The sequence below is a fragment of the Uranotaenia lowii genome, chromosome 2, assembly GCF_029784155.1.
Source record: "Uranotaenia lowii strain MFRU-FL chromosome 2, ASM2978415v1, whole genome shotgun sequence".
Lineage (NCBI taxonomy): Eukaryota > Metazoa > Arthropoda > Insecta > Diptera > Culicidae > Uranotaenia > Uranotaenia lowii.
The window spans coordinates 357,457,021-357,470,218 of NC_073692.1; the positions used below are offsets into that span (position 1 = coordinate 357,457,021).

General features: G+C 39.1%; 1 protein-coding gene across 1 annotated transcript; it reads left to right on the plus strand.

Annotated features, from left to right (window-relative positions):
* Positions 1–4,363: 4,363 nt before the first annotated feature.
* LOC129746304 (vanin-like protein 1) lies at positions 4,364–12,873 on the plus strand. The gene is made up of 6 exons (XM_055739905.1): positions 4,364–4,536; positions 4,632–5,422; positions 5,487–5,733; positions 5,813–6,114; positions 11,090–11,209; positions 11,298–12,873. The coding sequence occupies exons 1-6, from the start codon at positions 4,480–4,482 to the stop codon at positions 11,323–11,325; spliced, it is 1,545 nt and encodes a 514-aa protein (XP_055595880.1). The 5' UTR covers positions 4,364–4,479; the 3' UTR covers positions 11,326–12,873.
* The last annotated feature ends 325 nt before the right edge of the window (positions 12,874–13,198 follow it).

Below are 13,198 nucleotides of genomic sequence, written 5' to 3' on the forward strand. Positions count from 1 at the left end.
ACTCGGATACCCCCCGACGTTGGGGTATCCTACACACGTTCGCGGCGCACCCCTGACCTCCGCTACGCAGAAGATGTTGCCTTATCTTTGTAGCTTCGATCAAGGGATCGGACGCACACTACTCAGATGTTCCCCGCCGATGGAGTCATCCTACACCGTTCGCGGACTGCCATTGGTTCCAGCTCCTCTGCAGGGCAGTCATGATCCGGGTGAACCCATCGCTGACCGCATGCCAAGTGTTGGAATCCGCACACATCCTCTGTACAACGTTATCTGCTGTCGTGTCAGGCCCACAGGCGGCAAATATGGAAGTACGTACCGCCGCAAACCTCGGACAGACAAACACCACATGTTCGGGTGTTTCCTCTTCGTCACCACAATCTGGGCAATATGGCGAAGCCACATGTCCAAACCGGTAGTGGTACTTCATGAAGCATCCATGACCAGTCAGGAATTGCGTCATATAGAAAATCCACTTCACCGTGCCTTCTTCCGATCCAGCTCCCGATGTGCGGGATCAGACGATGGGTCCACCTTCCTCTCGTTGAGCTGTCCCACAGCTGCTGCCAGTTGGACATCGAGTCCTCATTGGCGAGATCTCGGACGTTGGGCGTGTCTTTGTTATCGTAGCAATAGACATCCTCCTCCAGCAAAACCGAGATGGGCATAACACCCGCTACTACACAGGCGGCTTCGGACGACATGGTCCGGTATCCGCTGATAACCCGCAGGTTCATCAGCCGCTGAACGCTGCTAAGTCGCTGCAGGTTACAGCTTCCTCCCAAGGCCTGCCTCCAGGCCGCTGCTCCGTACCGCAAGATCGAAGTGGTCACGCTTGCCAGGATCCGCCTTTTGCTGCTTTGGATAGCCGAGGAGTTCGGCATCATTCGTGTGAGTGCGGCCGTGGCCATTGCCGCTCTCTTCCACACGTATTCGACATGGCTCGTGAAGCTGAGCCTGTCGTCAATCATCACCCCTAGGTACTTGATTGCGCGTTTGGACACGATATTGCACGGTCCAACGGCAATGGTACCTGTTTGGGGTGATTTCAGGTTGGTGATAAGCACCATCTCGGTTTTGTGGTGGGCTAGACGCAGGCACTTGGAGTGCATCCAGCGTTCCACTTCCTGGATAGCTACCGTGGCCAGTAGCTCAACTTCCGCTGTTGAGGAGCCCCTCGCCAAGAGGACTACATCATCTGCAAATCCTACGAGTTTGGCACCCGATGGGAGGCTCGTTCGTAGGAGTTCGTCGTAAGTGATGTTCCACAGAACCGGGCCGAGTATTGACCCCTGTGGAACACCCGCCGAAACCTCTTTTGTTCGCAAACCCTCGCCGGTCATATACTGCAGTTGGCGATTGTGGAAGTAACTTTCCACAAGCCTATACAGATATGCCGGGATCCTCATTTGGATGAGCGACGACGCAATCGCTGTCCAACTGACACTGTTGAAGGCGTTCTTCACATCCAAAGTGACAACCGCGCAAAAGCGGAGCCCTCTCCTCTTGGTCAGCCTGGCTCTGTCCGCTACCTCGATGACCGAGCGGATGGCATCTACGGTGCTGCGACCTCGACGGAAACCAAACTGTTTCCCCGAGAGTCCGCCCTCACTTTCCGTGTATCTCTGAAGTCGGTTCTGAATCACCTTCTCCAGGACCTTACCCGCTGTATCCAGTAGACAGATCGGCCGATATGCCGATGGGTCTCCTGGACGCTTACCCGGCTTTGGCAGAAGAACAAGTTTCTGCCGTTTCCACGTGTCAGGAAACACCCGTTCCGTCACGTATCGTTGCAACGATGTTCGGAACATATCGGGGAATTCCCTGATCGCGGCCTTCACCGTGACGTTCGGAATGCCGTCCGGTCCGGGGGCCTTCCTCGCTTGGAGAGACTTGGCGATCTCGCGAAGTTCTTCCACCGTTACCCGCTCTTCGGCGCTGGTGTCCCAGTCATACGGGACTGTTGGCCAGCGGGTAACATCGTGCTGTGGGAACAGCTCATTGATGATGACTCTCAGTTTATCGGGGCACGTTTCAGGTGGTGCACCCCCACTTTTAGTTCTGCCCATGACTATCCGATAGGCATCACCCCATGGACAGTCGTTGGCGTCACGGCATAACTGTTTGAAACGTGCCCTCTTGCTTGCGTTGATGGCCCTGCGGAGGGCCGATCTCGCGCTTGTGAAGAGTGGCCTACGCTCCGTTCGCTCTTCTTGGGTCCTCGCGTTCTGCATCCTGCGCCTTGCCCTATGGCAGTCGGCACGCAGACCCGCAATTTCCTCCGTCCACCAATAGACGGGTGGCCTAGTGCTTTTATGCTTGGCCCTTCTCGGCATCGCAGCATCGCAAGCGCGAGCTAGAACCCTCGTCAGTTCTTCCGCGGACAGGTTGTCCAGGTTCCTCTCCCAGTGCAACGCTTCGACAAAGACGTTCTGGTCGAACTGCGTTGTCTTCCAGAGGCGTTCTCCTGTACGAGACTCGCGTCTACCTGTCCGCGTACTTGAGCCTAGCCGATAGCGAATCGCGAAGTGATCGCTATTCGTGTAGGCCTCGCTCACCATCCAATCGCTTACCAACCCCGGGCTACCGAAGGTGACATCTATGGTTGACTCGCTCCCGTTCCAACCTTGGTAGGTACTGGTATTCCCTACATTGGCCAGATCCACATTAAGCCTCGCCAGGGCTTCTAAAAGAATTTGACCTCTGGGGTTTGTGAGGCGGCTACCCCATTCATCGGCCCACGCGTTAAAGTCGCCAGCAATAACGATGGGGCTTTTCCCCATTAGCACATCCACCATCTTGTCAACCATAGTGCCAAACCTCTCCAAGGACCATCTTGGGGGAGCATAGCAGCTACAGAAGTAGATCCCGTTAACTTTGGCCACCACCATGCCTTCGTTTTCCGTCGCCACAACTTCTTGTATGGGGAAACTACCTGTAACCCATATCGCGGCCAGTTTGGCATCATCAGTCGCCCAATTAATGCCATTCGCAGCTCTGCGATATGGGTCTGCCACTAGCGCGATGTCCAACTTTTCCTCAACTGTCATCTGCCGCAACAGCTGGTGTGCTGTGTAGCAGTGGTTGAGGTTAAGTTGGACGATCTGTATGTATGTATGTATGTATGTATGTATGTATGTATGTATGTATGGTTACCCCATTGGTAGCAAGGTCCAGCCTACATACATATGTCTGTGTGGCTTATGTGCCTTCAAATTGATTCTCAGGCTTCCACGGTCGATGGTTCGTCGAGGGAAGGCATCCAACCTTTAGAGACTTAAATTGTTGGCAATCAACTCCGCTTGCAATAGTCTCTTTAGATTAACCCCAGATGCATTCCCTCTGAAATATATAATTATTTATACAATGAAACACATCTTACCTGTCGGCAACTTATGGGAATTGAACCCAAAAGTTTTTCTTACCGATACCGGGAATCGAACCCAGTACGACTTGGTTACCAGACTCGCATCAGCCTATCCACTAGATCCACATCAGCGCTCAGAAAAACAAATCGGTATATGTGCGTAAAAATTAGTTCCAAAAAAGTCCATTTTGCACGACACTTTCTAGGGAAGTCAACCTGGAATCCCTAGTAGCTCTGAAGTTTGCTGAATGCACTGTTCCACATCGAAGTGCTCTTACACTACTTACAAGAACCACGTTCTGCGAGAAGCATTTGTCGGTGTCAATACGAAGCTTCAAAGCTGTCAATGAGCTTTTATCGTGTTTGATTGACTACGCTTTGAGCTAGCTTTATTATCCGGTACCAATATTCTTGATGATGGGCTTTTCTTGATACACACATGCATACATTTTTATTAAAAGACAAGTCTTTATCTTCGTATGACAATAATTAACAATGGCTGGAAACAACTGATTTAAAAAAAACTCATAACATTTAAAAAAAAACTTCTAAAAAATATGAGTTTATCCGAATTTTTTTTTCTTTAACTTCTGCTCATTTTTGTAGTATGTATATTTTTATGATTTTTTTTATTTAATTCATCCAAGACGAGAATCTTTGCAAGCTCTAAGAACGACATATACTAGACTATTTACCGGAGCACTACCAAGTCGCATGATACTTAACTCCAGCACACGTGAAACGGTCTTAAAGCTGAACAAGATAATTCATACACGTTCGGTTGATGCGAACGGCTGAAACCCGCTCAAGAAGCTCAATAACCGATAAATTGATTCTCTTCGACCAACTTTAGTGTTCACACACTACCGAAGAGATTAAGTAGGCGAAAAAAAAGAGTCTACCCTGACTGGACAATGTAATGTAACAAAGGCAAATAAAGACTCGATCCAATCTGGGAGATACCGGGGACCAATAATATGGGTTGCTTTGCTCGTCGCCAAAGCCTACTGAAAAAGTCTTGTTTTGGATTCAGTCGACTCATTTCTTCGTAACGGACCGGACCGGAGGACTTTTGAACTGTGGCGCGCATATGCAAACCAGTGGCCACCAAAATGCAGATAAGGGCTATTCTGTTTGTCGCGCTTTGCCTGTTTGGAACCGGTCAGCTTGTAGGTATTTATTTAGATTTAGAAGAAAGTGTTGAATCATATTATTTGAGAGAGTGAATTGATCCGAATGGTTACTTTGGTTTTGAATTTTTCAGCTATCGACTCCCGAAGATGATTACTATTGGGCCGGTGTGGTGGAGTTCGACTACAAGAATAAGAACTCGGACTCTCCGGAGGCTTACACGGAGAAATCCCTGGACAAGTACAAAGAGATAATCTACTCGAAGGATGCCGACCCGGTGGATATAATAGTGTTTCCAGAGTATGGAATCAGTTCCGGGGAAACGTCCTCGTTTGTACCGGATCCGAGGGAACGTATTACTCCTTGCAACAATTTGGAGTACACGAAGTCCTTGAGAGATCTTTCGTGTATGGCTAGGGATCGGCAAAAGTATTTGGTGGTGAATCATGCGGAGAAAGCTATGTGTCCCTTTCCAGGTGACACTAGGCTTTGTGCCCCGGATGAGTTATATCACTTCAATACTAACGTAGTTTTCGATCGCCAAGGAATGGTGATAGCCCGATACCGCAAGTACAATTTGTTCGGAGAAGCTGGAATGAACGTAACTGTACTGCCCGATTTGACTGTATTCGACACCGACTTTGGAGTTCGTTTTGGTACTTTTATCTGTTTCGATCTGATGTTTGAACAACCGGCCTTGGAGTTGGTTCGAAACGGAGTTCGGGATTTCGTGTACCCGACAATGTGGTTCTCCGAACTGCCCTTCCTAACGGCTGTCCAGATTCAACAGGCCTGGGCTTACGCAAACGATGTAAACTTCCTAGCGTCCGGCTCGAATCTACCGGAAATTGGTAGCACCGGTACCGGTGTCTTTGCAGGAAAACAAGGTCGGATTGTTTCGGTTATGAACCACATCGGAGAACAGTAAGTACTTGGTCATTCCATACTTCTTTTATCCAAATCGTTCAAAACTTCAACTTTTTCCCAGAAAACTTTACGTGGCCAAGGTTCCCAAAAGAGATCGCCCAACGGCCACAGTCGAAAAGCAACCTCCTCACAAATTTACCCCCTCCCAGATGTCAACCCTTAAACTGAAACGGGACCAAATCGACTCGTACGCTACCGCCGATATCCCACTCGAGAGTAACGACAACTACAAGGTAACGCTCTGCCAGAATCTTCTGTGTTGCAATTTCACCCTGGACTACACCGTCACGAAGCCCTCGAGTGGCCAGGTAAGATAACATCAACAATTAAATTCAAACTGATAACAGGTTTCAAAACATTGACAAATCTCATACATCTGACCAACAGCCTTATTACCGTTACAAAGTTGCGGTGAGCGATGTGAAGCGTACCTTTGATGGATTTGCCGATGGACAGATAACTTCGTGTGCCATTTTTGCTTGTTCCGGAGATGGGATGGATAGGTGTGCGGTTCGTTTCGAGGATCCATCCAGGGTGGTTCCGGCTGTTCGGTTTAATCGGATCGAAATCGACGGAGATTTTCCAGGTGGTGATGATGTCTTTCTGGTGCCCAACAACGTTGATACCAGTATTTTGCCACTTGATGTTGAGGAGATCGAGTATGAGAAGGCGGATATCAACAGGGATGGGTGAGTCTTTAAAATAATAAAACAGGAAAAGGATAAGTGAGTTGTGAATAGTAACTAAGAGGTAATAACTCTTAATTACTTGGATAAATTTTTAAAACAAGTATTTTACTACCCTAATCATTCCTATCCAAGTGAGAATTGAAGTGTTATACGAGACTGCAAGAAGACTGTTGTGTTAAGGCCTGATAAAGCCTCTTTTACAGACGTGAAGACGTAAACCACAGTCTTGTTTCAAAAGATTTTATAGTTGATGCCAAATATGTACTACAAAACTATAGATAAGTGCTGGCCAATCGGACATACACTTCCGGCTAAAAGTTGGGAATAACTCTTTGAAAATAAAAAAATTAAAACTTGTTCGGCCCTATCTTAGCCATCTTATGAGATTGCATATCTAATTATCTTGTTTAAAAGACTAGCTGACCCGAGGTGCTTTGCTACCCCTTCCATGAAAAAAAATAGGTTTGTTAAAATTATTTCAATTAAACCAAATTTTAATTAAATTTTCTACATTATTCAAAAGTGAACTATTTTTCATTGCATCTGAGCTTCCAGATTGTCTCGAGTCTAAACGTAACTTGAAGGCTCTTATTGTAGGAGGGATTTTCAATACAATAAATAATCCCTTTAAATTTAAAAAAACAAGATCGCCCCTTTTTAAAGCGGGAGAGGTTTTGAAATACAGGCAAATTTGCACATAATCAAAAAGTGGGCCAAACTTTATGAAAGCAAAAGGACTTTGGTTTTGTTAATAACATGTATTTTTTTTTCATCCTTGTGGCTTCCGTGTCTGCTAAGTAACATTTCCTATGTTACATTTACTGAATATGAAAATCTTAATTCATTTGAAGGGGAAGTGACAATCAATACAATATATCATATAATTTTGTAAAAAAATATTTGTCAAATCTATAAATCATTGTTTATTCGGTTAAACGGTTACGTTTATCAATTTTTATCAAAAAATCCATCGATGATTTATTCATATTTTGTTAATTTTGTATGGGAACCCCCTATTTTTGGATTCGGAGGGGTTTGAAATTGAAGTATTTTAAAAACCATTCCCGGGCTTAGACACGGGTACACACAAAATTTCATGTTGATCGGTTCAGTAGTCTCTGAAAATTGATTAAATTGTGTTATATTTCCTCCCTTAATTTGGAGGGGTTTGAATGTATTTTACAAAACTATCCCGGTCTTTAGAAACGGCTACACACCAAATTTCACTTTGATCGGTTCTGTAGTTTCCGAAAAATGTTCAACATAGGTAATATTTTTATTAATTTTGTATGAGAGCTTTCCCCTTCTTAATTTGGAGGGGTTTGAAGGAATTATAGAAACCATTCTCGGTCTTAAAAACGGCTACACTCCCAATTTTACGTTGATCGGCTCTGTAGTTTCCGGAAATTGTTCAAATTGTGTCATATATTTAATGATTCTGTATGGAAATCCCCCCACGTTTAAGTCGGAGTGGTATGAAAGTATTTTAGAAACCACCTCCGACCCCAAAACTTCTTATACATATACACAATTTCAAATTGATTGGATCAGTAGTTTTCGAGTATATAGGGAACAGACAGACAGAAAAACATTCATTTTTATATATAGAGATAATGAGCTTTAACATAAGGTTTCCGATTGCCCGGCTTTATCTGGGTTTGCCAGGATATTCAATGTAAAATTTAGAAAAAGTCCGGTCCGGCCCGGTTGCCCAGATTTCATTGGAAAAGCCGGATTTTTCCCGGGTTTATTCACACTTTCATTCTCAAATCAAGATTTAAAAAAATGTGTTGTTCAATTTTTTTTATTCATGCATCCAAAACGAAATTTTTGGAGTAAGCTTACAAAAATTAATCATTAAAGATTTTTTAAAAGCCTAATATACGATTTAAAATCTGCTGAAAAATATTGATGAAAAAAAAGTACTTTTCAACTTTATTTTTGGTGAATAATTCCTAGGTTTTGACCAAATTTGCCCGGATACTGTCCGGATTTTGTTCGAAAATTTTGAAATCAAATGCCCGGATTTTGAGGTTTTGAGACAAAATAGATCGATTTTTTCCGGCCTGGTTGGGTACTGAAACAAATCTGTCAACCTTACTTCAACAACTTCTTCGTATATACATATTAAGCAGAGTGTCATCCAACGGCGTATTGCTAATCTGGTAAGCTACATATTCAAAGCTTATGAATTATAGGTACTTGATTTGATTTTTTTTATAGTTTATAGTCTACTTAAATATTTCTCCAGACAGATTTCACTAAAACCTTCAATTTTTGGTAGTTCTGGCCGAATTATCTGATCGTTAAATAAATAACTGCCGATTTGTTTTGACCATACCTTTGTCACCTTACAACGACTTACTGCAGGTCTTTTGGGCTTAGAGTAGAATATACCTAGTCAATGTGAAGTCAGAGTAGAAAAAAAGTCTTGAATTTAGAAGCTAAATACTAAAAAATCTTAAAAAAGGGATTGCCCAGGACATATCTATTTACTAAAATTAAAAAAAAACTACTTTTCCATTAATCCTCATAACGCATGATGCAGCTTCGCCCGAATGAACCAAATGACCAGTACTTAAACATTAATAACATCAATCAATCCCTAAAAGGCCAGTTGCAATCATCAAAAAACACTGAAAATTGAATCAGTCTAATAAACATCCACACAACATAAAAAGATTCAAAATGAATAATATATTTTTTCTTCTAACAACACCTGTTAAAAATTAGTTCGATAAAATTATCTTGGGTTATCTTGAATAGCTAAACATTTTAGGCCAGGTGGTTTCATCCTTAGGTTTTGAAATGATTAGGTATAATTTTGAAATAACTTTGCTATTGCATGCACTTGAAATAAATATAATTTAAGGCGTAACGAGTCAAAAAAGTAAGATTTTGACTTTTCCGTTGAAAAATATAGGAAGATGATGGTGAGGTAGAAATGGTAATCAAAGCACTTAAAATAATAAACAAATTAAAAAAAACATTAACAATCTTCGGAAAGAGATCGGAGCTCATCATAATTTAGTTAACGATTTTCGAGCATACAATCAATTAAATTCAGAACCGTAGACATTCATGAACCAGAATTCATAAATGTGCAGCTCAGACATAAGAATTCTTTGCGAGAAATATAAAATTGATTAGAAAGAATTTAGTGTTCTTAACTAAAAGCAATAAAATCAAATTAAGTTGCGCATTTATGCAATAATTTACAATCCAAGTTTAAGAGATTCTGAATCTAAATATTCAGAATCAAGACAAGATTGCCAAATAAACCAAATTGTCGAAATTTTTTGAATTCTGTGAATATTTGAAATATGAGTCAAAATTGTCGAAATGGACAAAATGGTCAATTTTTACAAAAATGGCATAATTTTCTGTAATCATTTAACTGTGTTAAATGGGCCCAATTTGTTTTCTGCAGTTATGAAAATTGTGTGTTAACAGATCATCACCGCTGATTTTTATGAAATCAGTTATAAAAATTGTAAAGTAAAACCTCTTAAAACAAATTTTAAAAAAAGATCAACATTATTTAAATTAACAAATTTAAGAAATTTCCAAAATTATCAAAATTGTAGGGATAGACAAGTTTTCCTAAATTATCGAGATAGACGAAATTGTAGAAATGGTCAAAATTGGCAATATCTATGAAACCGCAAAAATTGACAAAATAAAAATATGGCAGGAATGAAAAATAACAGAACTGACCAATGAGATTAAATTGTCAACGAAATAAAAATTTGAAGAAAAAATATGAAAACCAAAACTTTCAAACAATTAAAATTCCAAAAAAGTTCCTTAAAAAACAAAGCAAAATAACTAAAAATGTAAAATTGTTCAAAATTGTAAAAAGTTTTCAAATTTCGAAATTGTCAAAATTTCAAAAATACAAAAAAATAACCTTAAAAAATTTAAAACTATAGATATTGTTAATTTTGCCAGAATAGAGATTGCCAGAGTACTAAAAATTCTGAAAACTATCATAATTGTCGAGATTGATAAAATAGGCAGAATTATCGTATCGAAAATGTTCAAATTATCTATTCATCAAAATGGTTTAATTCTTCAAATTGTCATCATTCTCCTCAAGATTCCTTGACTGTCAAAATGATCAAAATGTTTGAAACCTTCAATATTATTGAAACCACCTATATTATCCATATTATCCAAATTTTCAGAATTAAAAAAATCATAAAATTACCAAATGATCGAAACCATCAAAATTAATTGTCATAATAATCATTTCATTTAAATAGTTAAAATCATTTAAATTTATCAAATTTTCAAAATAACGAAACATTAAAATTTGTTTAAATACTTCTGCAAAATGTAAAAATATGAATAACTCTCAACATGATCTGTTTGATAAATTGTCAAAATGAACAAAATTGTCAAAATTTCTAAGATTTATAAAATTTTAAAATTATCAAGCGAGGAAGAATGACCTCAACGGATTGAACTCCTTTGTTAAAGAAAAAAAAATTACCAAGATTGTCGAAATTATTAAAGACAACAAAATTGGCTGAATCGAAGAAAAAGACATCCTGACAGAAATACAAAAATGGTCAAAATCGTCATTATTGCTTAATTTTTTTAAAATTCTAATGGTTAAGAATGTCAAATATGTGGAAAATAGAATAACTTTCTTAAATTTCAAATTCTTGATTATTTTTTAAAATTCTCAAATAAGTGAATGTTTTCAAGTTTTTCCTATCCAGAACTCGGTTTCCAAAGCCTCAATTAAGAACAATTCAGACTGACATAACCAGACCTAAAATTAATAGTTCAGAATCTGGAATCTTTTTCAAATTTTAGAATTCCTAATGCAGATCCACGATATAGAAATGTATTTCAGAATCGAGATTCACTTTTCAGTTTATAAATTCGGGTTAAGAGAGCCAGCTATAGATATTAACAATAATATGTCATATTCTAATTCACATTTCATTCATTCTTCTTTCCATAGGAAAAACTTCAAAAGCATCCAGTATCGACTAGTAACACCACGATCCGATCTCCTAACTTTCGCCATTTGGGGCCGGAAGTTCGTGATAAGCAGAGCACTCAACCCAACGCCCAGTTTTATGTTAGTAGTATTATCTATTGTTTGTTTAGTGTTTAATCGTATTCGAAAATCGGAATAAAAGTTATTAATGTTATCTTTTCGATTTTAGTTCAACCTCACTTCGTGATGAATTTTGAAAATAATGCCTGAAACCTGCTCCCTATATGTGTATGTGTGGATGAATGTCATGAGAACATTCTCGAATTGAAAGAAACTCATATTAAAGTTTGGATCCTTTTCCAGTGATTTTAATTTTATTTATTCAGCAACTTATTTTTGTTGATACATAAGGTATATTAGATGAATAATAAAAGAAACCATGGACACTAAATCTTATCATAGCCCTAAGAACTATTTTTTCGTTGGAAAATTCACACGAGCTCGGTTTGAAAAAAAGGTTAAATTTACCTATTTGCAAGGTGATTTTTTTCCACCCAGCTGTCTTGGTAAATTTTACCTTTTTTCATTCACCTAGCAAAAAAGTAAATTAGGGGCGATAAGGGCATAACGAGCACCCAGGGCGTAATAAGCACTCCTTTTTTCTACATAAGTGCCTATTTTCTCGAACAAATTTTCATGAGGATTTGTTTCGTACTACCTATAGTATTAATTTTTCACCAAAAAAGAAATATCCTTTTCATCTTTACAGAAATATTGAATAATAACCATTTGATATAATGAAAAAATGAATAAATGAATAAATGAATAAATAAATGAATGATAAATGACAAAAATCACCTTGACCAGGAATCGAACTCGAGTCTACTGATTACCTCTCCGACACTTTACCAATAGGCCCAATCGACAGATGAAACAAGTCAAGCTGTAGCTCTATTATTCAGTTGACTTCATCGAGTGGAATTCGCTGCTAGATTATACGGCAGAAAACGCTCATCTTGCCCTGATTAATAGTGCTCTGTTCGCCCCAGGTCAACTAATTTAAGTAAAAACACGTTTTAAAATTGATTAAAGTGAAAAATCAAAAAAATTATGATGGTGAAAATTGAGAAACAATGTGTAAGTCATGTTGCAGTGCGTACATTTCAGATCAAGATGATTTAAAGGTCATAAAAGCTTATTTGGTGGTGCTCAAAAATTATAATATTTTCGTCACTTGAGAACCTAGCTGGTTATTATTCAATATTTCTGTAAACATGAAAAGGATATTTCTTTTTTGGCGAAAAATTAATACTATAGGTAGTACGAAACAGATCCTCATGAAAATTTGTTTGAGAAAATACGTACTTATATAGAAAAAAGAGTGCTTATTATGCCCTGGGTGCTCGTTATGCCCTTATCTCCCCTACCCTTAAACAGAAAACAGTTATTTTCAGTTTTTTTCTATATTTTACATTATCAGCAGCAAACATGTACGTTTATGAAAGCAAATATTTGACAAACACAAAAGATCTTCCAAAAGAAAGATTAAAAATCTTAAAAAATCAGGATTTATGAGACCTGGATTTTGAGGGTTAAAAAATCAAAAATGGGTCAAAAAGTTCAAACATATTTTTTTATGCGAACATTTAAACAAATATTCTATCGAATTTCAACTTTTTACGACTTTTGTCTATCGGTTCTATGGGATCACCGCACTGTGCGTTTCTGAGTTTTAAATCTATTGTAAGACTATTGTATTAAATTCATATTCAGATATTTAAAAAATGTATATTGTGTTTTTTTGTTTTTCTAAAAACTTTCTTTTAACGTAGCTCTTAGTTTTTGGCTTTTGCCGTAAGAGAAAAAATCAGAAAATTTTCAACAATAAAGATGGTAACTCTAGCTAGTTACAAACCGATTCATTCATAAAATCACAGTCCCTAAATCAGCTGATAAACCTATTTGGCAATACAAACAATTTGACCTAATCTCTGCCTCGTTTGGACAACTGATAGAATTCCTAATCTGTTTGATATTTTCAAATCCGAAAGAAAAACTTATCTAGGATTGCATTTTGCTTCCTCCGACCGCTCTTATCTCCAAAATTTCCGTCATCTGCCATCATAGGTC

Coding starts and splice junctions, on each gene's coding strand:
- LOC129746304 (XM_055739905.1), top strand. CDS start 4,480: ATGCAGATAAGGGCTATTCTGTTTGTCGCGCTTTGCCTGTTTGGAACC. Junction 4,537..4,631: donor TGTTTGGAACCGGTCAGCTT/GTAGGTATTTAT, acceptor TGAATTTTTCAG/CTATCGACTCCCGAAGATGA. Junction 5,734..5,812: donor CGAAGCCCTCGAGTGGCCAG/GTAAGATAACAT, acceptor TCTGACCAACAG/CCTTATTACCGTTACAAAGT.